This window comes from Coenobita brevimanus, chromosome 26, assembly GCF_032717465.1.
Source record: "Coenobita brevimanus isolate Jiangsu-jjx chromosome 26, ASM3271746v2, whole genome shotgun sequence".
NCBI lineage: Eukaryota > Metazoa > Arthropoda > Malacostraca > Decapoda > Coenobitidae > Coenobita > Coenobita brevimanus.
The window spans coordinates 32,755,593-32,777,729 of NC_136979.1; the positions used below are offsets into that span (position 1 = coordinate 32,755,593).

At 43.1% G+C, this 22,137-nt stretch overlaps 1 protein-coding gene across 1 annotated transcript in view; it reads left to right on the forward strand.

The window, feature by feature from the left end:
• Plap (phospholipase A2 activator protein) overlaps positions 1 to 22,137 on the forward strand; it is a 116,471-nt gene that overhangs the window by 16,273 nt on the left and 78,061 nt on the right. Inside the window, exons 2-3 of the mRNA XM_080268047.1 lie at positions 4,753 to 4,940; positions 18,524 to 18,729. Of these exons, the coding sequence (XP_080124173.1) occupies positions 4,753 to 4,940; positions 18,524 to 18,729 (394 nt within the window). The remainder of the gene's footprint in view (positions 1 to 4,752; positions 4,941 to 18,523; positions 18,730 to 22,137) is intronic.

The window sequence follows — 22,137 nt, forward strand, 5'->3', positions numbered from 1 at the left end:
CAAATCCAGTTTTTCCAGCCTCTTTCTGTATGACAGGTCTGTCAGACTGGGGACCATCTTGGTTGCTGTTCTTTGTATTCTCTCAATCTTGTTTATATCTTTCTTTTTGTGTGGGCACCACACTACCGCTGCATATTCTAACCTGGGGCGGATCATGGCCACTATCAATTTTTTCATCATTTCCTCATCCATATAATGAAATGCTACTCTTATGTTAGTCAAGAGCTTATAAGTCTCTCCAACTATCTTGTTAATGTGCGTTTCTGGTGACAAACTATCTTGGACCAGCACTCCCAAATCTTTCTCTTCTCTCCTTTTTGTGATTAATTCATTACCCAAAAAATAATTCAGTGATGGTCTCCTGGTACTTTTACCCATTTCCAATATTTTACATTTCTTTACATTAAATTTCATTTCCCACATTCGGCTCCAATTGTGTATCCTATCCAAATCCTCCTGCAGTATTTTACAATCCTCCTCAACCTCTACCTTCCTCAAGATCTTTACATCATCAGCAAACAGACTCGCATAACTGTTCACTCCATCTACCATATCATTTACGTAAATCAGGAACATTACTGGCGCCAACACTGAGCCTTGAGGGACTCCACTTGTTACTTCCCTCCATCCAGACATCTTTTCCTTTATTACTGTCCTCATTTGTCTGTCTCTCAAAAAGTCTCTCATCCATTCCAGAAGTTTCCCCTTTAGTCCTCCTATATATTCTAGTTTCCACATTAGTCTCTTATGAGGTACCTTGTCAAAGGCCTTCTCTAAGTCTAAGTACACATAATCCACCCAACCATCTCTCTCCTGTACCACATCAATCGCTCTTGAGTAAAAGCTCAACAAGTTTGAAACACAATGACCTTCCACTTCTGAATCCAAACTGACATTCAGCCAAAATATTCATCTCTTCCAGATATTTTATCCATCTGTCTTTCAGGATTCTCTCACACAATTTTGCGACCATGCTGGTTAGAGACACTGGTCTATAATTCAGGGGTTCTTCCCTGTTTCCTCCCTTGTAAATTGGTACCACATTTGCCCTCTTCCATTCTTTTGGCACTTTCCCCTCTTCCAGTGAGCATACAATTAAGCTGTGAATTTTATCCGCCAGTTGTTCTCTGCATTCCTTCAGTACCCAGTTAGAAATTCCATCAGGTCCTGGGGCTTTCCTTACATCTTGAGTTTCCAGTAATTTATACACTTCCTGCACCTCCACTTTTATATCTTTCATCACCGGAACATTTCTAATCACTCCCTCCCCTTCCACAAGCTCCTTTTCTTTAGTGAAAACTGACTGGAAACGTTTGTTCATTATTTCTGCTTGCATTGCCGCATCCTTAAAGACCTCTCCATCTACTTTCAGCTTGGTGATTCCTTCCTTTTGTTTCAGTTTGCCATTAACAAATCTATAAAACAGTTTGGGTTCATCCTTGCATTTGTCAATTATACCTTTTTCAAAATTCCTTTCTTCTTCCCGACGTATTCTTGTGTATTCGTTTCTTGTTCTTTTATATTCTTCCTTTGTTCTGTCGTTACCTCTCTTTCTCCAATTGTTCCACGCCTTATCTCTCTTTTTTGGCTATCATACACCTTCTATTAAACCACTCCTTTTTCCTGTTTTCTTTCCCTCTTACTCTTGGTACAAATTTTTCCACTCCCAAATTATAGAGGTCTAGAAAGATATCCCACTTCCTCTGTATCTCTCTTGTTTCTCTGAATTTTCTCCAATCCGCATTTTCAAAAAAGTTTCTCAATCCTGTAAAATTTGCTTTGCCAAAGTTGTATCTTCCCTGTCTATGAAGCTCGTCTCTTGGCTCGACGTTTCCTATTAACATCTGGAACTCAATGACCACGTGATCATTTTTTCCCAAAGGACAGAGATATTCCAATGATTCTATTACATCGGGTTCTTTGGTGAACAGTAAATCTAACCTTGCTGGTGTGTCCTCACCTCGAAACTGTCTCTCTTCTTTGACCCACTGCGTCATCACATTATTCATTATTTAATTTAATAACATAGTACCCCACGAATCCTCGCCGCCTCCCGAGTACCATTCCTCCCAGTTCACCTCTTTACAATTAAAGTCACCCACCAAAATTATATTATTGCTTTTCTCAATTATTTTTTGCAAGTAGCTAGCCATATCTGACAACATCTCATGGTATTCGTCATCCTTCCATGCTCTCATCTTTGGGGGAACATACACTACCGCCATATCTCTCTTAACATTCTCTCCAGTTTCTAATTTCATATATATCACTTCAGCCCTGCCTTCTCTCATTTCCACAGTATCTACATTTATGTTGTTCTTCACTGCTATCATCACTCCTCCTCCCTTTTTTTCTTTTCTGTCTTTTCTCCACAGTTTGTATTTACCATCTCCCAAATGAACATCAGTATCTTCTCTTAATTTGGTCTCTACAAAGCACATGACATCAGGTTCATGTTCTCTCAAGAAATCATTAATTTCGATCCTTGTCGATATGAAACCATCAACATTAGTATATATCACCTTCAAATTATTTTTGACATTATTAATACCCTCTTCTCTCCTACTCTCTGTCCGTACCACTTCCTCAACTTCTGATCTTTCACAACCATCCCCCCTAGTTTCCTTCACTTCTATTTCCTTAAATACCATTTCCTAACTTTCATATCCAATACTCTCCAAAAAAAAGTATTACGTTCTTCCTATGTCCTCTTATCATTTTTTTCCTTTACTTCTTCCTTTAATGATTTTAAAACTTCTCTTTCTTCTTCATTCAGATCTTTTCTTATTATAATATTTTCCATCCCCGCCTCTTTGCTTAATTTCCAGGTCACTTTAAGTATCTCATTTATTACACTTTCTGATGTAAACTTGACTCTCATTGGTCTTGTTTCCCCTTTCTTATAAGGCCCTATCCTCCTTACTTCCTCAATTTCTTTTACCCACTTGTCTCCTTCGGGGTCAATCTTGCCTAATATTCCTCTCACCATGTTCGTGTCTCTCTCGAGTCTTGCGAACCTAACCTTTTCTTCCTCTTCCCTGTTTCCAAATACTACCTCACATCTGTTCCTTTCTACAGTTTCTCTCACTATTTTCTCTTTTTTCTTCAGTATTTTCACTACATTTTCTTCCATTTCTTTCTTGTTCATTTCCCTTTCTTCCTGGATGATCTCTCTTAAGCTGACCACTTCTTTCTGTTTTCTTCTACGTGTGCCCACTTTGCCTTGTGTTCTTCTAATACATTACTCACCTTCTCCGTTTTATTAGTACTCTCTTCAAGTTTCCTCCTCAGTTCAACATTTTCCCTCTTCAAATTCCTAATCTCTTCATTGGCTGTTTCGTTGGACTGGATTAGACTCTGTATGGTGGTTTCCGTATTTCCTGACACATCCTTTATCACTAGATTCTCTACTTTTTTTTCGAGTTCACTAATCCTCATAATTAATGTTTTCACCAGGTCCATGACATTAGTATTAGCATCAAATCCTTGAAATTCCATTCCCTCATTGTTTACATTTTCGGCCATGTTTAATGTACCGGTAAAGTACCTAAACAGCTGTTACCGAATAAGCCACAAACATTCATGTATACTATTACCAACAAATCTTTACATTTTTGGTAGTCTACTAACTTTCATTATTTTAAATTTAAAGAAAGACCCTAGGAGACAGGACAGACAAAATTCCTGAAACTACTCAAGGTTAGGAGCGATGCCTGGGACGTCCTCTCTCTTCAGCTGTTCGTGTGTGTGTGTGTGTGTGTGTGCACAGTAATTTGGTGAGTGTGTCATCCAGTCTCAGCTATCCCCATTTCTATTTTTTGGGGGAAAAAGCCTAGGTATATACAGTAGATGCTCGATATAATGAACTAATTCAGCCAACCTCCGTTCCATTATCTCATATTTTCCACTAAATCAAGTTCTGTAACCATGGCTCAGTATAAAGGAAAATTTTCCAGTATTTCAAGCTATTTTCCCCTAAATTCTTGAAGGCAACCCAAGTCTAGCAAACAGTGCTAACTGTCAGTGCTACACACTGCAGTCAGAACCCATAATTAATATCCTCAGAAATGCATTATTGTATACAAAATTTCCATAACGGAATTACACTCATTTTCATGGAAATTTTCCGTTAAATAGGGCAAAAATACTGGAAAAAAATAATTCCGTTATCTTAGGCTTTCGCTACATGGGAGTTCATTAAATTGAGCATCTACTGTAGATAGATAGATACAGCATACAGTCTTCTGTGTTCTGATCTTTTTAGCACCATTTTGGTAAGAATTAGGTCCAGTTTCTTAATCTCTCATTTAGTTCTACCTCTAAACTGCTTTTTGAATATAAAACTCTGTCACAAAACAGTCCCAGGTACAAATAAACCTGAAGTTGTTGAATGAAGCCTGATTGGGTTGTGAGATGTTAATATCTGTGGCTGTGATACTGTCATAAAGGGCCACTATTGTAAATGTGGATGGGAAAGCACAAAGTCATGGAAAGAAATCTTGCATAAGGGCCTGTCAGGTACTGGGTTAGCAGTAGAGGATGACAGAAACTAAAGAATGTGAAAAGGTGCCACCTGTGAGTGAAATGGGTTTACACATGCTTAAATGGTCAAGGTCATCAGAAGTCGTAAACATAAACTTTTATTTGTTCCTGGATCCTGCCTCACTCCATCTTCTTAAGTGGGAATAAGGGTTTTGATGATAATGAAGATGTTGCTGCTGCTGCTAATTTTTTTTTTTTCTTCTTTTCCAGGACATCTTACAAGGAAGCTCAAGTATACCAAGGTCACAGTTCATATGTTAGCTCTGTGTGTGTTGTTGCTGGGGAGAAAGGACACCCTGAGGGTCTGGTAGCAACAGGATCACGTGACACTACAATTCTTGTCTACCCTGTCCATGCCACCCAGCCCCTGCATACCCTCACTGGACATTCGGATACAGGTTAGTACGGTATACAGCAGTGTGCGCAGCTTTTTGTACCAGATTGTTCCAGAGTAAACTCAGCTCGTTTTTTCTGGAACAGTATTCCTCAGTGAGTCATTCCTCTTGTCTGCAGCTGCTCTGTTACATGCAATGTGATCAGGGATCTCAGAATCAATATATGCAGACATTTCTTGAATAATGTGCTATTATGGTCAGTACTGAGCATGTCTGCTACAGAATTGCATATTTTGGAAGCAGCGGAGCCTGTGGAAAAAAGGATTTGGTCAGAACCTTCCCAGTGTCACCTTTAATAAATCCCCTACTGAGCCTGCCCCTACCTTGAAGGTAACAATAATAAAATAATAAGTGGAGAGATGGTATGGGGCATAAGGGCTTAAGGGTAAATGCAGATAAAACAAAAGTGATGATATGTAGGGTTGGTGGCGGTACTGTCAAAGACGAGGGAGAGTGGCCATGTGCAGTTTGCCACAAGGGTGTGGGAAGTAATTCCATCTTGTGTAGTGTTTGTGATAAATAGGTGCACAAGAGATGTTGTGTTATCAGAGGTAGACTGCGAGATAATGCAGATTTTATCTGTGCGGCGTGTCGAGGAGAGCAGGTGGAGATTGTCAGGCGTGAAAGGATTGAACTTGCCGGTGAGTCTCTTGGGTGTGTGGAAGAGTTTTGTTATTTGTGAGACATGTTGTATGCTGCAGGTGGGGCTGGAGCTAGCTCTGGCTAGGGTGAGAAGTGGTTGGAAGAAGTTCAAGGAGCTGTTGCCTCTCCTGACATTGAGAGGACTCTCCCTATGTGCTAAGGGGTCTTTGTATGCAGCATGTGTTAGGAGTGTAATGCTGTATGGTAGTGAAACCTGGACAGTAAAGGAGGAGGACGTTCACAGGCTCAGATGTACAGAAATGACAATGATTAGGTGTATGTGCAGTGTGTCCCTGCGTGCAAGGCCTGGGGGGTTGGGTTTACGATGGAAGAGTTGAGAGGTAGGATGGGACTGGAGTGTATTGGTGTTGTGATGAGGAGAGGTAGATTGAGATGGTTTGGGCATGTGGAGAGGATGGAGGATGATAATTGGGTGCAGAAGGTGAGAAGTGTTAATATTGGGGGTGGGGTTGTGAGGGGTAGACCGAGAAAGACATGGGACGAGGTCATTAAGTGTGACCTCAGGGTTTAGGGACAGAACAGGGAGGCTGTAGTAGATCATGCAGCATGGAGAGCCGCCATTAGGTGACAAAGGCCAACGCATGCAAGCACGTTGGAGCCTTCAAAAATGAAAGTGAATAATAATAGCAATAATCTGTCTATCTATCTATTGCCAGATGCCTTAATCCCATAAGGGGTGACCACAAACAAGCCGCCTCCATGTCGCCCTGTCCCCCTTCCATTTCATTGCCTTGCTCCCAGCTCACACCCCCCTCTCATATACCTCTCCACTTCATCCCCCCATCTCATCCTTGGCCTCCCCCTCCCTCTCCCCCCCTCCACCTCACTCACATACACACTCCACATCAGTCTCTCACTCTCCATCCTCTCCATATGTCCAAACTACCTCAGTGTGTTTCTCTTAATGCTTCCTATCACATCCACACCCTCACCACAACACTTGGGGGGCGCGGTAGCACAGTGGTAGCGCGCTGGACTTGTGATCGGAGGATTGCAAGTTCGAGCCTCGCCCGGGCTGCCGTGCCGGGAGGGGTAGCTCCCTCCTGTAACCCTAGCGGGGCTATATAGTCCAATACAGGGCTTAGCTTGGGGGAACTCCATTTCTCCCATTTCACCACAGCACTCCTTCACTTCCTCATTTGTCAGTCTGTCTCTCCATGTGACTCCACATGCTCCTCTCAAATAACTCATTTCCATTGCTCTCACTCTTGACTTTTGTCCCTCCAACAAGGTCCAAGCTTCACCTCCATACATTAGAGGTGGTATCACAATACCGGTATTGTCATGTAGTAGCTTTTTCACTTCCATGCTCACTTCCCTGTTTCTTATCACTGCTTTCAAGGAACCAGCAACCTTTCTTCCTTGTTGTACTCTTTCAAGCACTTCACCCTCTAAACTTCCATCCTTACTCATCGCACTATCCAATTACTTAAATGCACTCACATTTTCCATTTCCTCCTCATCCAGTCTCACTGTTAATTGACTGACTTCTTTTCTCTCGAAAACCATATCTTTACTCTTCCCTACATTCACCATTAGATTCTATTTCTTACACACACACTCCCAAACTCATTCACCAAGCCTTGCAGCTCTTCATCGTCTTCACTTAACAACACTGTATAATAATAATAATAATAATAATAATAATAATAATCCATCCATCCATCTATCCATCATCCAATTCTACATTGCCCCATGAGAAGCGTAGAAGCCCGGGGCTAGGCATTTTGGTCCTGACATTTAAGATGAGAGTGACCAGCCTCACTCATCCCTGAGTGGCATTACATGAGCAATAACCCCAGCCATCCCTTGGATATAAACCTTCACCGGCTCAATCCGATTGGAGTGTTGTAATTACCCACTGAACCACCAAGTGCCATAATTTGGTTATATGGTTACCACCCAGCGTAGTAAATGGTTTCCTGGTGTACAGGAAACCATTAGGCTTGTCACTCAGTGTAGAGTTACCCATAGGCAGAAGGAAGAGGAAAGAATGAAAGAAAGAAAGACAAAAGAGGGAGTGTAAAGTCACCCGTAGGCAGAAGGACAAGGAAAGAATGAAGGAAAGAAAGACAGAAGAGGAAGGAAGGATAATAATAATGGTAATGGTAACTAATGATGATGGATGATGATGTTGATGATGATGAGGAGGAGGAGGAGGAGGATTGGTGATGTTGATGATGGTGGTTGGTGATGTGATGATAATGATGATGATGATGATGATGATGATTATGATGGTGGTGTTGATTGATGATGATGATGATGATGGAGATTGATGATGATGATGATGATGGAGATTGATGATGATGATGATCTGGACTTTTTCTCAAAAGCACCTGTTCTTTCAAAGGAATTCACTAATGCTCTGAACACATTTTCACCATTATAGTTACAAGAATGTGACATTTCACACAGACAGATTTGGTGCAAGGGCAGTCCAGTGAGACTGATTTTCCGTTAATTGTTAACATGGTACCTGAAGAATGTGGTAGGTGGGGACGCTCAGCATCCACTCATTCGATGTAGTGCTGCTCTCGGGTGACTGCCCTTTCCTCTCTTCCTTCCTTCCTTCCTCTTCTGTCGTTCTTTCCTTCATTCTTTCCTTGTCCTTCTGCCTACAGGTGCCTTTACACTCCCTCTTCTGTCTTTCCTTCAATCTTTCCTCCTCCTTCTGCCTGTGGGTGACTCTACACTGAGTGACAAGCCAAATGGTTTCCTGTACATCAGGAAACCATTTACAATGCTGGGTGGTAATAACCAAATTATGGCACCTGGTCGTTTAGTGAGTAATTAAGGCACTCCAGTCGGATTGAGTCGGTGAAGGTTTATATCCAAGGGATGGTTGGGGTTTATTGCTCACGTAATGCTACTCAGTGATGAGTGAGGCTGGTTACTCTCATCTTAAATGCCAGGACCAACTTGCCTAGCCCCGGGCTTCTACGCTTCTCATGGGGCAGCGTAGGATTGGATGTTGAATGAATGAATGGTACCTGAAGTCCTCTCATGTGACTTCGGAAATGGACTCCCGTGGGAGGTGTTGCATGCCGATGATTTGGTGTTGATTGCAGAGAATGAAAGGGAGGTTGAGGAAAAAGTTAGGAAGTGGAGGGATGGTATGGTGCACAAGGGCTTGAGAGTCAATGCAGATCAAACAAAGGTGATGGTGTCTAGGGCTGGTGGCAGTACTGTCAAAGAAGAGGGAGAATGGTCATGTACAGTTTGCCACAAAAGCTTGGCAAGTAATGGTGTTTGTGATAAGTGGGTGTGCAATAGCCGGAAACGAAACTTAACAAATTAATCACTGGTCTGACTAAGATTCGATCTCGGGGCCCTCACGCTTCACACGCACGCACATTACCACTGAACCATAGAGAGGATCCCCGCTTTGCCTGTAGACAACTTGGGCTTTTATAGACTCCATTATATCACTCTTTTCTCCCCTTGGTGAATAATTTGGTGAGTTTCGAACACAAGATAGCAAAGCATCGGAGCCACCACTGGGTACGCTGTAGACCACACCGAACAGCTCATCCCCGAGATGTATGGAATAGAACGCTGTTAGTTAACCCCTTAAACGCGGATCGTCGCTTTTGCGACGGTCGGCCCAAAGGACATAACGGCGGATCGTCGCGTTTGCGATTTGAGTAAATTTTGAATAACCGCGGGCAAGCAGGCTCCAGCTGGTATTGTCTATCAGTACCGCCACCCTTGAGCTACGTTTAGCACACTTGACCTTTGTACTACTGACCTCGGTTGTTGCCAAGTTTCATTTTTTTTTACCCACCCACACACTGATGCGCGGCCCTCCCTCGTCGTGCGATATGGCAGCGCGCGGACGGCTTATACGTGTCAATCTGCGCCGTCCTCTCGCAAGCACTTTATGCTATTTGGAAACGCTTGTTTCCCCAGTTGTCACACTAGGATTTTTTCGCGCGGTTTGCCCCTGTTTAGCGTCAGTCCACGCGAATCTTCCAAGGTGACACCATGTCGAATTCAAGCTCTTCCGAGTCTGTGCCTTCCAGCCCTCCAAAAAAGGGTTTTGTGACCTCCACCCCGTTCAAAACCTTACCAGGAACTGCTAAGGGACTGAGTGACTCTGCAATAGCCAGTGAATTATTGAAAGCATCGATGGATTATGGGAGTGACGTCGGTGTTTTGTCAAGCCTGGCAGAGTCGGACATGCAATCGAGTGCTGAGTCTGAGGTGCCAGAAGTGACTGTTTCTGTGCCAAGCACCTCAACAGGCAAGGCTCCTGTGAAAAGGGGCTTAGAATATGGAAAGGGGGCCAAGAGGAAAAGGAGTGGTGACCCCGGTTCACAGCCATTGTCCCCTACGCCACGTCACGCCACCGCCAGCCCGCCATGCACTCCCAGCCCCATTCTCTCGTCCTCCACTTCAGCTGCCCTGTCTCCTGAGTCTTCTGAGTCGCCTTCACCACCTCGGAAGGGAAGTAGACAGTCTACTTTACGTAGTAGAGGTTTCCATAGGCCCAGTGTTCGTGGTAGTAGGGCTAGAACTTTGTCCCCTAGTGTAAGGCTAGCTCATAAGGTAACTCGCACTAGGCAACTCGCCAGTCACGCCACCGCGAGTGACCTTGAACCCTCTGATAATCTCCCCACCACCACCACCACTACACCAACACGACCTAGGACAGCCTCTGCCTCACGCACTGTCTCACCGCCTGCCTCACCCACTCCCACATGACCTGCCTCACCCCCTGCCGCCCCCAGCACCTCCCAGCCTAGGCAGGGCACTCTTGATGCCTGCGTGTGGTCAGAGGGCTCAGATTTTGTGCCGGAAGATCTGCCCTTTGATGACAGTGGGTGTGGAGTTCAGGCTGACTTCCCTGTCCAAGAGGATGGTGAATGCTTGGACTACCTGTTGGCCTTCCTTGACAACGAGGTAATGGAGCAGATTTGTACCGAGACGAACAGGTACGAGGGGCAATCTGCTGCAGTTCGTGAAGGAGAAGGTGAGGCGGCAACGCCATCCACGTCGCGGATGGCATCATGGGTGCCTCTAACGATCAGGGAACTCTTTGTATTTATTGGGTTGATGTTATTGATGCCCCACAATTGGAAACATAAGCTGGAGGAATACTGGAGTTCAGACAATCTTTGCCCCACACCAATCTTCAATAAATACATGAGCCGCGATCGTTTTAGGCAGCTCATGACTTACCTTCACTTCGCGAACAATGATGAGCCTTCCCGAACTGACCCATTATGGAAAGTGAGGGGAATCCTGAACTTGATCAAGGATAAGTTTACGAGGTTCCTGCGCCCTTTCAAGAAAGTGGTGATTGACGAGTCCTTGGTTTTGTTCAGGGGCCGTCTTCGGTTTGTGCAGTATATTCCAAGCAAACGGCACCACTTTGGAATCAAGTTTTTCGTGCTGTGCGACTGCAAGACGGGGTTCATCTTAGACTTCGTGATTTACACCGCCAGCAATGTCGATTTGGACAAGACTGACCCCCTTGGATTCTCTGGTTCTGTGGTGAAAGTGCTGTTGGAAAAGTACTTTGGCGAGAATCATGTCCTGTATACGGACAATTACCATACAGCTCCTAAACTCGCCAAGTACCTTTCTGAACACGACGTCGGATCCTGTGGCACTGTCAGGAGCAATAGGGCACACTACCCTGCCTTCCCCGAGGCTGAAAAATCAAAGCGGGGAGACGTGCACCTGAAGAAAATTGACAAGATGCTTGCGATCAGGTGGCATGATAAGAGAGTCGTGAATGTGCTCACCACAGTACACAAGGGGGAAATGCTGGCCACAGGGAAGGTCGACAGAAGGACTGGCGAGCCTGTGATGAACCCTGATGCTGTCATTGACTACAACGTCAATATGCGGCTGGTGGACAAGTCTGACATGATGATCAGAGAGATAGACTGCCTGAGGAGGAATCATCGCTGGTACAGGAAGGTGTTCTTGCACTTGATTGATATGTGCATGCTGAATGTCTTCATCCTGTATAAGATCAAGAACAGGAAGCCAGCAAACTACTCTCTCCGAAGATTTTCTAAGACGTGTCTACCAGCTGCTTCAGCGTTATGGACAGGTACTGGCATCAGGTCCCAAGCGCCACCCTCAGACACCTCCAGACCGCCTACAGTGTCAGGACTACCTTCAGCGACACCGCCTGGAGCCACTGCCTGCCACTGCCAAGAGGGGAAAAGCACTGAGGAGGTGTCATGTGTCCAGCCACACTACCAGGCAGGACAGAACATTTAGGCACACCTCCTTGCAGTGCAAAGAGTGCAAAATTCCCCTCTGTGCTTACCCGTGTTTCTTTGACTACCACAGCCTGACTAGATATTGAAAATAAGGGTAAGATTCTTGGAAATAATACTGAGAGTGACAGTGATACTAGTATTTAGTTTTCTTTTACTTACTGACAGTGACAGTCTGATGAGTGTAAATTAGTGTATGTACTTGTAAAAGCACTGACAGTGACAGTGTTTTTTGGTGTAAATAATTGTACATAGTAATAATATAAGTATTGCGAGTGACAGTCACTCCAGTGTAAGAAGTTGAAAGCATATGTTCCTATTCTGTTTTCTGACAGTGACAGTTTGTTGTGTAGAAAATATTATTTTTATAACAATGGACAGTGACACTGATGAATAAGGCAAAAAATGGACAGCTAGAGTGAAAGTGAGCGATATAAATGAAGTGCGAGTGGCCGACCGGAGCGAGAATAAAGTGCCTGCCGTAAGGCTGAATAAACTCGCGCTGCGGTGGTCTTCCTCATTCCCGATTCACAATACTGGCAGTGACAGTGATTTTTATGGCCGTAATAGTGACAAGCGAACGTTTGCGAAGTACTATGAAGGAAAATAATGTAGTATACGTGTTTTTAGCCGTGAAAAGGGAAATGTGTGTTCAGTGACGGGAAGATCGCCGCCGCGCTGCATGTCGGCCGTGCGCTCCGTTCATTATAGCCTTATTTTCAGTGCTTATTGTACAAATACGGATTCCAAACAACCTGTACGTTGTTGTATAAAGTGTACTGTGACGGATTGAGGCTGTGGTAGAAAGAAAACCGGGTTTCTGGAGGTGTGAAAGTGAAGACTTTGTTACCCAACTTTGCAAGTCTTCACAAGTCCTTTGGTAGTCCACGAAGGCTCAACATGTGTCTCAGGAGAAAGCTGAATGTAAGTACTATATGCCATAAAAATTTTAATGTTCTAGGGTGAATCTCTGATTTTTGGCAAATATTTTCCCACAGGCACTCAGACCCTGCTACAACCCCGCCACAGTGGGGGGATCGGCCGTACACAGCCGCGTTTAAGGGGTTAAGCAACATCGTTGTCCTCCAAGCCTCGCCTCACATCCCACACTACTGGCCGGCCGAAGTTCGTAGGGTCTCTTAAGGTCCGAACAATGGCAAGTATATTCAGATAATGGTTTAATAGAGCCAAGGTCCAGCATCCGGATAATGAACACGCCCAGATACTGAGCGTCCGGATAAATGAGGGACTACTGTGCAAAGGATTTTCTAAATAAATGTTGGAAAGTAATGGAGAAGAAAATAAAGGAGCTCAGCAACCAGAACAGTAAATAAAATGGTATAAAGAGGAGCCTTTGAACAGGCTATCTGGAATGCATCATCGATTGATAAATCATGTGTTTACATTCGGGTTGCCCAAGGGAAAATGCTTTGAATATACAAAGGAATTTCTAAATAAATATTGGAAAATAGAGAGAAGAAAATATAGGAGCTCAGCGACCAGAACAGTAAATAAAACAACATATTGAGGGGCCTTTGAACAGGCAATCCCGATCACATCATTGATCAATAAATCACGTGTTTACATTCAGGCTGTTCTAAGGAAAATGCTTTGAAAATACATAGAATTTCTAAATAAATGTTGGAATATAAGAAAGAAAATAAAGGAGCTCAGCGACCAGAACAGTAACAAAGACGACATAAAGAGGGACCGTTGAAAAGGCTCTCCCGATGGCAACATCAATTGCATTCCCCGTCAAGAGAATTCCCTGTCAGAACATCAGCAATTCTTCGTCACAGTAATTCACACCTTGGATGATTCTGTGTCATTCACACATTATTATCATGCATAACAGATGTTTATTTAATTGACCCGGGACTGTTTGACGGTGGGATTGTATACGTGCTGCTTCTTTTTCTCTACCTGGTTTGAAGACAAGTTGGAGATCGCATTCTTCAGTGACCTTGACTGGTTACAAGCAAGATGGGCACTGGTTTAAGCTTAGGTTAGCTTCTTTTACAGCTGTTAGGCCATTTAGATTGGCTTTAAACTTTTTTTTTTAGGACTTGGTTGGGATGGAAACCCAAGGCTGAAAAACACATCCCTGTACTTTACATGTTAGATCAACCCTGAGACACAGTACCCTACCTAGCGATGGGTTTTTACTTAACCAATTGCATTGTTAAACCAGGGTATGCCTTTACCTTATGAGTGTAATTTGAATCAATTCCCAACATATGTAGTGTAAATCTGAATCATCTCTAAAACAGTTGTTACCTTAATGGTTTACTTTATATAGCCAGTTCAGCACAAATAATGGTCATGATATTTTTGTCAGATGATATTCTACTATGATCCACATTTATGCTTTAATTACCAGCTGTAATTTTTTGGTTTTATGTAGCTAGACTGCATTTGTGGACCGAAATCAAGTGGCCCTTGCATTTCAAATCGTAAACTCATCCCACCCGTTGAAAATTGTGAGATTGTAGTTGAAAATTGCAACTTGGTAGATGTTTGATGTGCCATCAAAAATCAAGTTGTCCAGATTTAATCATGTGAAATTTGAGAATCTACTGTATCAATAAACAAATGATTTAGGAAGCTCAACCAGCAAATTGATATGGAGAAAACATGGCTGTGAAAGTATCAAACATTACTGATCATATTATGATTGTTCATTATACTGTAGAATGGTGGGTGGGGGCGCCCATCACCCACCCACTAAGTGTAGCGGTACTCTGTTTTTAGGATAGCTCTATATTGAGTAGCAAGCTAAATGATTTCCTGTAAACCACGAAAGCATGTACAACACTGGGTGGTAACCATATAACCAACCAACACGTGTTCCCTACGTGACAATAAGTGGGTTGGTGTAGAGTTAATGTCACTCACAGGAAAACAGCTAGCTAAAAATACGAATAAGAAGTCTTGGACCAGGACTGAACAAAGGACATGGTACGGATAGCTACTTGGAGTGTAAGAGGTGTAAATGATGAAGTGAAAGAAAGAGAGATCGTCCAGGTGCTTCAGGGTGCGAAAGTGGATGTATGTGGATTAACTGAAACTAAATGGAGAGGTGAGAATGTGAGAGAATGGGAGTATGGATGGGAGTAGGTGAGAATGAGAGGGCAAGAGAAGGAGTGTTTATTGTTGTAACAGATGGAAAGAGAATATAAGGAGTATGAATTGGTTGGCTCAAGAATTGTGTGGGTAAGATTGAAAGTTGGACTACAAATGTGGGCGATTGTGTGCGTGTATGCGCCAATGCAAGATCGTGCAAGCAGAGTGAGAGAAGAGTTCTGGACAAATGTGGAAGCGTGCACGGAAAAGTTTGAAAGGAATGAGAGAGTGTTTTTGATTGGAGATATAAATGGAAAAGTAGGGAATATGAAGGTGGATGGAGTAGTTGGTGAGTGGGGTGTGCCTGCAGAGATGGATGAGAATGGCAGTGCTTTAGTGGACATTTATGCTGGGAGGGGGTTGGTGATAGCCAATACCCTCTTCGGGCACAAAATGATCCATAGGTATACGTGGCGAGTGATGAGAAATGTGGGTGGTGAACTGAATGAATGGAAGGCAATGATTGATTATGTGTGTGTGTGGATGAAAGGTTGAGAATGTGTGTAATGGATGCAAGAGCATATAGAGGTTGAGGGAGTGGACCTTCTGACCACCACTTGGTGGTGGTCAGAATCAAGGTCCAAAGGAAATAGTGAAATAGAACAAGGGAAGGACAGGAGGAAGTAGTTCATGCAAGGAGAGTGGAAGGGTTGCAAGAGGATGGGAAAATGGCAGAATATAAGAGGAAAGTGGAGGAGCGATTGGATAAATATGGATTGGAGCAGATGGGGGACATGGAAGGTGTGTGGAAGATATTCACAGAAGAAATCTGTACAGCATGTGAGGTGGTGTGTGGAGTGAAAAGAAGACAAAATGGGGTGCAGGGAACAGCATGGGGGAATGAAGAGGTGAGACAGGTTGTGGCACAAAAGAAGAAAGCATATAGTGACTGGATGAGAAACAGGGGTGTGGAAGAAGTTGAGAGACGGAAGGGAGAGTTATATGTAGAGAGGAAGAGAGAGGTGAATAGATTAGTAAGAGAGAGTAAGAAGAGAGTGGATGAGGAATTTGGAAGGAATTTGAGTGTAAAATGGAGGGAATGTAAGATAATGTTCTGGAAAGAGGTAAAGACAGTTAGACAGGGTGCCAAAGAAGTTAGTCGGGAGGTGAAAGATAAGAATGGTAGATTACTAGTGGAGAAGGGAGAAAAAGTGAGCAGATGGAGAGAACACTTTAAGGAATTGTTGAACATAGAGAATGAAAGTAATGCGAGTGTAAGTGGCTGGGGAATGGTTGGGTGACGGAGGGATGTGAAAAGAGAGGAAGAAATCAGTAGGATGAAAGTTGTGGATGCAGTGAAGAAAGTTAAAATGGGGAAAGCCCCAGGAATTGATGGAGTGTGTGGTGAAATGCTGAAGTATGGGGGAAAGATAGTAGTAGAGTGGATGTGGAAGATGTGCAGATTGGCCTGGGAGGAAGGTAGAGTCCCAGAGGATTGGAAGTCATGTATAATTATTCCCCTGTACAAAGGAAAAAGGGAAAAAGAAGTGTGTGGTAATCATAGGGGCATTTGTATTCTTAGTGTAATAGGAAAAGTATATGGTAGGATACTTATTGACAAAGTTAGGGAAATAACAGAGGAATTAGTGGGAGAAGAACAGGGAGGTTTTAGGAAGGGAAGAGGTTGTGCAGCTCAGATATTCATTCTTAGATCTTTCATGGAAAAGTTTCTCGAGAAGGGAAAGAAGTTGTATGCAGCCTTCATTGGTTTGGAGAAAACATATGATAGGGTGGATAGACAAGGATTGTGGAAAGTATTAAAAATATATGGAGTAGATGGGAAGTTGTTGAATGCCGTGAAGAGTATGTATGAGGGTGCTAAGGCTGCAGTGCATGTGGATAGTGAAGTGAGTGAATTCTTCTAATTGAAGATTAGATTGAAACAAGATTGTGTCATGTCTCTATGGTTGTTCAGTCTGTGTATGGATGAGGTAACAAAAGAGATACAAGGTAGGGCAGTGGATGTTGGATAGTCCTAGTGAGAGAGGGCAGTGTTTGGAAACTCCCTGTACAGTTGTTTGCTGATGATAATGTGTTGTTACGTGAAGACGAAAGGGAGCTGCAAGGCTTGGTGGATGAGTTTGGGAGAGTGTGTAAGAAATGAAATCTAAAGGTGAAAGTAGGGAAGAGTACAATTATGTGATTGAAAGGAACAGTAAAGTTAGTTGAATGTAGGGGAGAGGAACGTTATGGTCTTCGAGAGAAGTGAAGTCAGTGAATGTACAGTGAGATTGGATGATGAGGAAATGGAACATGTGAGTGCATTTAAGTACTTGTGTAGTGTGATGAGTAAGGATAGAAGTTTAGAGGGTGGAGGGCTTGAAAGGGTACAACAAGGAAGAAAGGTTGCTGGTTCCTTGAAAGCAGTGATAAGAAACAGGGAAATGAGTATGGAAGTGAAGAAGTTACTACAAGACAGTATTGTGATACCAACTCTAATGTATGGAAGTGAAACTTGGACCTTGTCGGAGGGAAAGAAGTCAAGAGTGAAAGTAGTGGAAATGAGTTATTTGAGAGGAGCATGTGGAGTCACATGGAGAGACAGACCAACAAATGAGGAAGTGAAGGAGCGTTGTGGTGTGGATGTGGATGTGATAGGAAGCGTTAGGAGAAACACATTGAGGTGGTTTGGCCATGTGGAGAGGATGGAGAGTGCGATAGTGATGAGGAGAGTGTATGTGAGTGAGGTGGAGGGGGGGAGAGGGAGGGGGAGGCCAAGGATGAGATGGAGGGATGAAGTGGAGAGGTATATGAGATAGGGGGGTGTGAGGTGGGAGCAGGGCAGTGAAATGGTGTTGGACAGGGCGACACGGAGGCAATTTGTTTGTGGCCATCCGTTACGGGATTAAGGCGTCTGGCATTATACAAAAATATGATCTAATACACATAGATTTATTGTGCATCTGTGGTAGAGCATGTTTGGGACTGGCTAATTATGTGGAGACAGTTTTTGACAAACTTGTATTCGCTCTGGATACATTTGAGTTTGTGCAGCCAATCTCCTGTGTGTACCATACATTGCTGCCAGAACCACTTGGCATTGTGCTGTCTGTGGTTGTTCTGTTCTGCATGACTGGATAGTTAGGCCTGATTAAATTATTTTGTGATAGGCTACATGAAGCATAAGTTAGATTATATTATTTTGTGCTAGGTTATGCATTGTCCTTAGTTCTTGCATATTAATGCAAAGGCAGCATTGAGTGCAAGGGAGTTCTGAAACTGTGACACTGATCTGATAGGCTAATCTTACCTGCAGTAATTCTAGAAATTTAGTCAGGTTATAGCTCTGTAATGCAGGGGTGTCAGGAGAAATAAGATTTTAAAGCTGTCAGACATTCATGAATCCACAGCGAGGGTTTGACTTGATGCTCAGTGAAATTTAGTGACACTTGTATCCTCAGCTTTTGACTGGTCAGAAGTGTATTCCAACAGACCTGGTGATTGTTATAAATGTCTTTGATACTGTTTTATGGTAAGTGCCTTCACTGTATCCAAATAAATTAATAACACTAGATTTTGGTTGGGTAAAAGGCCACTTTTTTTTTCCCCCCTTATTTTTCACAGTGTCTTGTCTCACGTGGAGTGATGGTGTACTGGTGTCTGGATCATGGGACTGTACAGGACGTGTCTGGACCAACTGGCAGTGCACTCAGGAGCTTAAAGGCCATGATGGTCCTTTGTGGGCTGTAGCACTGGTACCTGGGCAACCTACACCCACCATACTTACAGCCTCTGCTGATAAAACTGTGAAACTGTGGAGGGATGGCAAGGTAGGTTCTTTAAGTGTTTTCAAGGTTTTATGAGAGGGAAAAAAAAAAAAACTAGATTCAGAGACCTGGGGGTCATAACATGTCAGTGGTAAATACAGGTAAAGAAAACAAATGTTTCAACTAAAACTGAGACCACCATCTTAAAAACTAAGTACTGTAATTGTTCAAGTCACTTAATAAATAAGAAAGAAGCCAAAGAAATTTTGAGTTCTCTGTTATGGGTAGAGGCGACCCTCCACATTCGTGGATTCAACTTTCGCGGATCTCGCAGATTCGTGTATTGCCTCTCTACAGCTGCAAAGTGTGGCAGTGTGGACACTCGCGGGTCATTTCGCGCCAAACCAGGCCCGTGCCAAACCACCAAGCTCCCGCTTTCGTTTTTTTCTCCCTCAGTCTGTGTCCTGCCACTGTCACGGTATCTTCGCTGCCTCTATGCTGCCACACCAAACCTTCTGTAATTTCGTTATTGTACCCAATAATTGTGCTCTTAGGTGTTCAGAGGTAACAGGTACATTGCTGTGCTATTAGTTGAGTGAATTAGGGCCCGACTGTGTGATTTACTTGTGATAACTTTGTCCCACGTGTGTCATGTTCATCATCATCATCATTATAAGTCGTCAAAGTTCCTCCGCCAAAACTTCAGGGACAGTGGTGAGTTAACTCTGAATTTAATGGGTATGGTTGTAAGAAGTTGGGATAAATATGTAGGTGATGACTTGCTCACAGGCATGTGGATGTGCGCGAGATGCACTCAGTTGCGGGAGTCTGTGGAAATCTATCTATCTATCTATCTATAGCCCGACGCCCTAATCCCGCAAAGGGTGGCCACAGACAAAACGCCTCCAAGTCACTCTGTCACCCACCATTTGACTCCCCTCCCCCCAACTCACCCCCCCCTCCCTCATATACCTCTCAACTCCATCCCTCCACCTCATCCTCGGTCTACCCCTCCCTCTCCCTCCCTCCACCTCACCTACATACACCCTCTTAGTCAGTCTTTCATTCTCCATTCTCTCCACATGTCCAAACCACCTCAGTGTATTTCTCCTAATCTTTTCAACCACATCCACATCTACCCCACAACGTTCCTTCACTTCTTCATTCGTCAACCTGTGGAAATCACCAGGTACATATTTACCCTTAGTACAGCCATACCCAGTCAAAACTTATTTGTTATTAAACATTTTTATACAGTTGATCTGTTAGTATTTATGATATTTTATTGTGCCTTCAGGACCCAGATATGGTTTATTAGATACAGTATGTGCACACTTGCTCACAGAGGGTGATTTGCGGCTCTAGAGGCATTTACGGGAGGGCATACCAAACGTTTGCGGAAATTCCACATTCGCAGGGGTCTGTGTCCCCTATCCCCCATGATTGTGGAGGGCCACCTGTACTAAGTTTAATTTTTCACATACAGTATGTTGGGCTCACAGCACCACCATCTGTTGGACCAGGGATGTTTCATATAAATTATCATGATTGATACCCTATAGGTTTTGGGTAGTTAATGGAAACTGGATAAAATTCGTCTTATTTTAGCATGGCTACCACACAGAATGCTACACTGTCAAATTCCATTTGTTACATGGCTCTGTAAAACTACTACAAGAAGTTATCCATTTCACACCAGTTACTGATAACCCAGTACAGTGGAACCTCCAGATGAATGGATAAAGCATTAACCCTCTCACGCATGATGACGCAAAACATGTTGAAACATGTTAGGCTGAAGAGTAACCGATGACACACTTTGACGCGCAATCAGTGTTGGTCTGAAGGAATGCTGATTATGCAATTTTGGACAGAAATATTCACCAAACATTAAGTTTCAGCATGAAGTGTCAATCTTTGTTGCATCATAGGGGAGGGTGCCTACTTCAAGGCCAACACTCTCTAATTGTAGGCTTTCTCTTATATTTTGGTGTTGGGGGGGGGGTGATTTTGGGCAGTTTGCTTGAAAACTATTGGTCACATCGGAATTCTGAACACATATGAAAGTTCGTAAAATACTGCACCTAGACATGTGCATAGGTCGTACATGGTGCAGTGAAAAATTTTGTGCTAGGGTGTTGGAGAAGTTATTTTCACTGTTGAACAACATTATTCTCAATGGATATCGGTACTTTTACTCATCCGTTATTTGTTTTTATTAGCATATCATATAAACATCAGCAAAGATGATGTTATACAATTCATACCAATATGAGGGCAAATAAAATCCATGGGAATGTTTTCTTCTGCGCGCGAGTCAGGCAGCCCTCGTGGCATTTTCTCTGATCACATCCCACAAACTTAGAGAAAACTTACGGTGCACGAGGGGGTTAATGTTGGGTACTGCATATTGTGAACCCATACGTGTGGAGATCCATGTCCGATTATGAAGGTCAAATATGTTAACCACCTATCCAGCCTGACCCAAACTTTCCTACTGAAGACCCTCCATGGCCCCAGCTAGACTACAGATATGGTCCGTAAGGACATAGTCTACAGTACTGTATAAAGGTAAAACAAACATAAGAGGGTGACTAGGAAAGAGGTTTAAACAAATGAAAACGTGGAAAAAAATTTGCCAGGGTAGACCCCAGCTTGCTTCCTGAAAACTCATTGACCCCTACTACAGTAGACTACAGATTTGCTACCTAAGGGCATCGCCTACTGTATATGTCAGGACACTAAAATATAATAGGTAGTCACTAGCTATTATGTAGTGTGTTATGATATTTTAGTGTGCTGACATATAGAGGTAAAGCTGATGTAAGACAGTGGTATTAAGGAGTTTTAAAGGAATGAAAAAGTGGGAAGACTATCTACATGGATGATTTCATTCACTGAGGACCCTTCGTCCAAGCACCGCCACACAGTTAAAATGCATTATGCATGAGATGTTCTTAATACTTCTTTTATTTTTTTACCACATGTTGAGATTCTGAGCTTGTGGAGCCCATGCATCCAGAGAGTTTATTGCTTCATTCCTCTTCATGTATTTTGGACTTGTTTTTTTTGCACTAGTTGTTGCACTTAGCCGTTTTTTCTACCTACTAGTAACATACAGCCAAACCACAAATGCTCCTTACATTTTGAAAGTGAGTTCTTGGAGGGGTAATGGCCCGTCTTATAAAAAATCAGACCATGATTAAAAAATACAGCAAAGAAGCTTTGGACCCAAATGGACTCATAGTTGATGATCAAGGAACAGACAAATGACACACTAAAACTAGCAGCATGGAATGTGAGAGGTGTGAATGATGATGTGAAAGAAAGGGAGGTCATTCAGGTGCATGAGGATGCAAAAGCTTACATATGTTGGCTGACTGATATCGGATGGAGAGAGAAGTGTGTGACAGTGGGAGTACAGATTGGATGTATGTGCTGGAGTACTTTTTTTTTTTTTTTTTTTTTTTT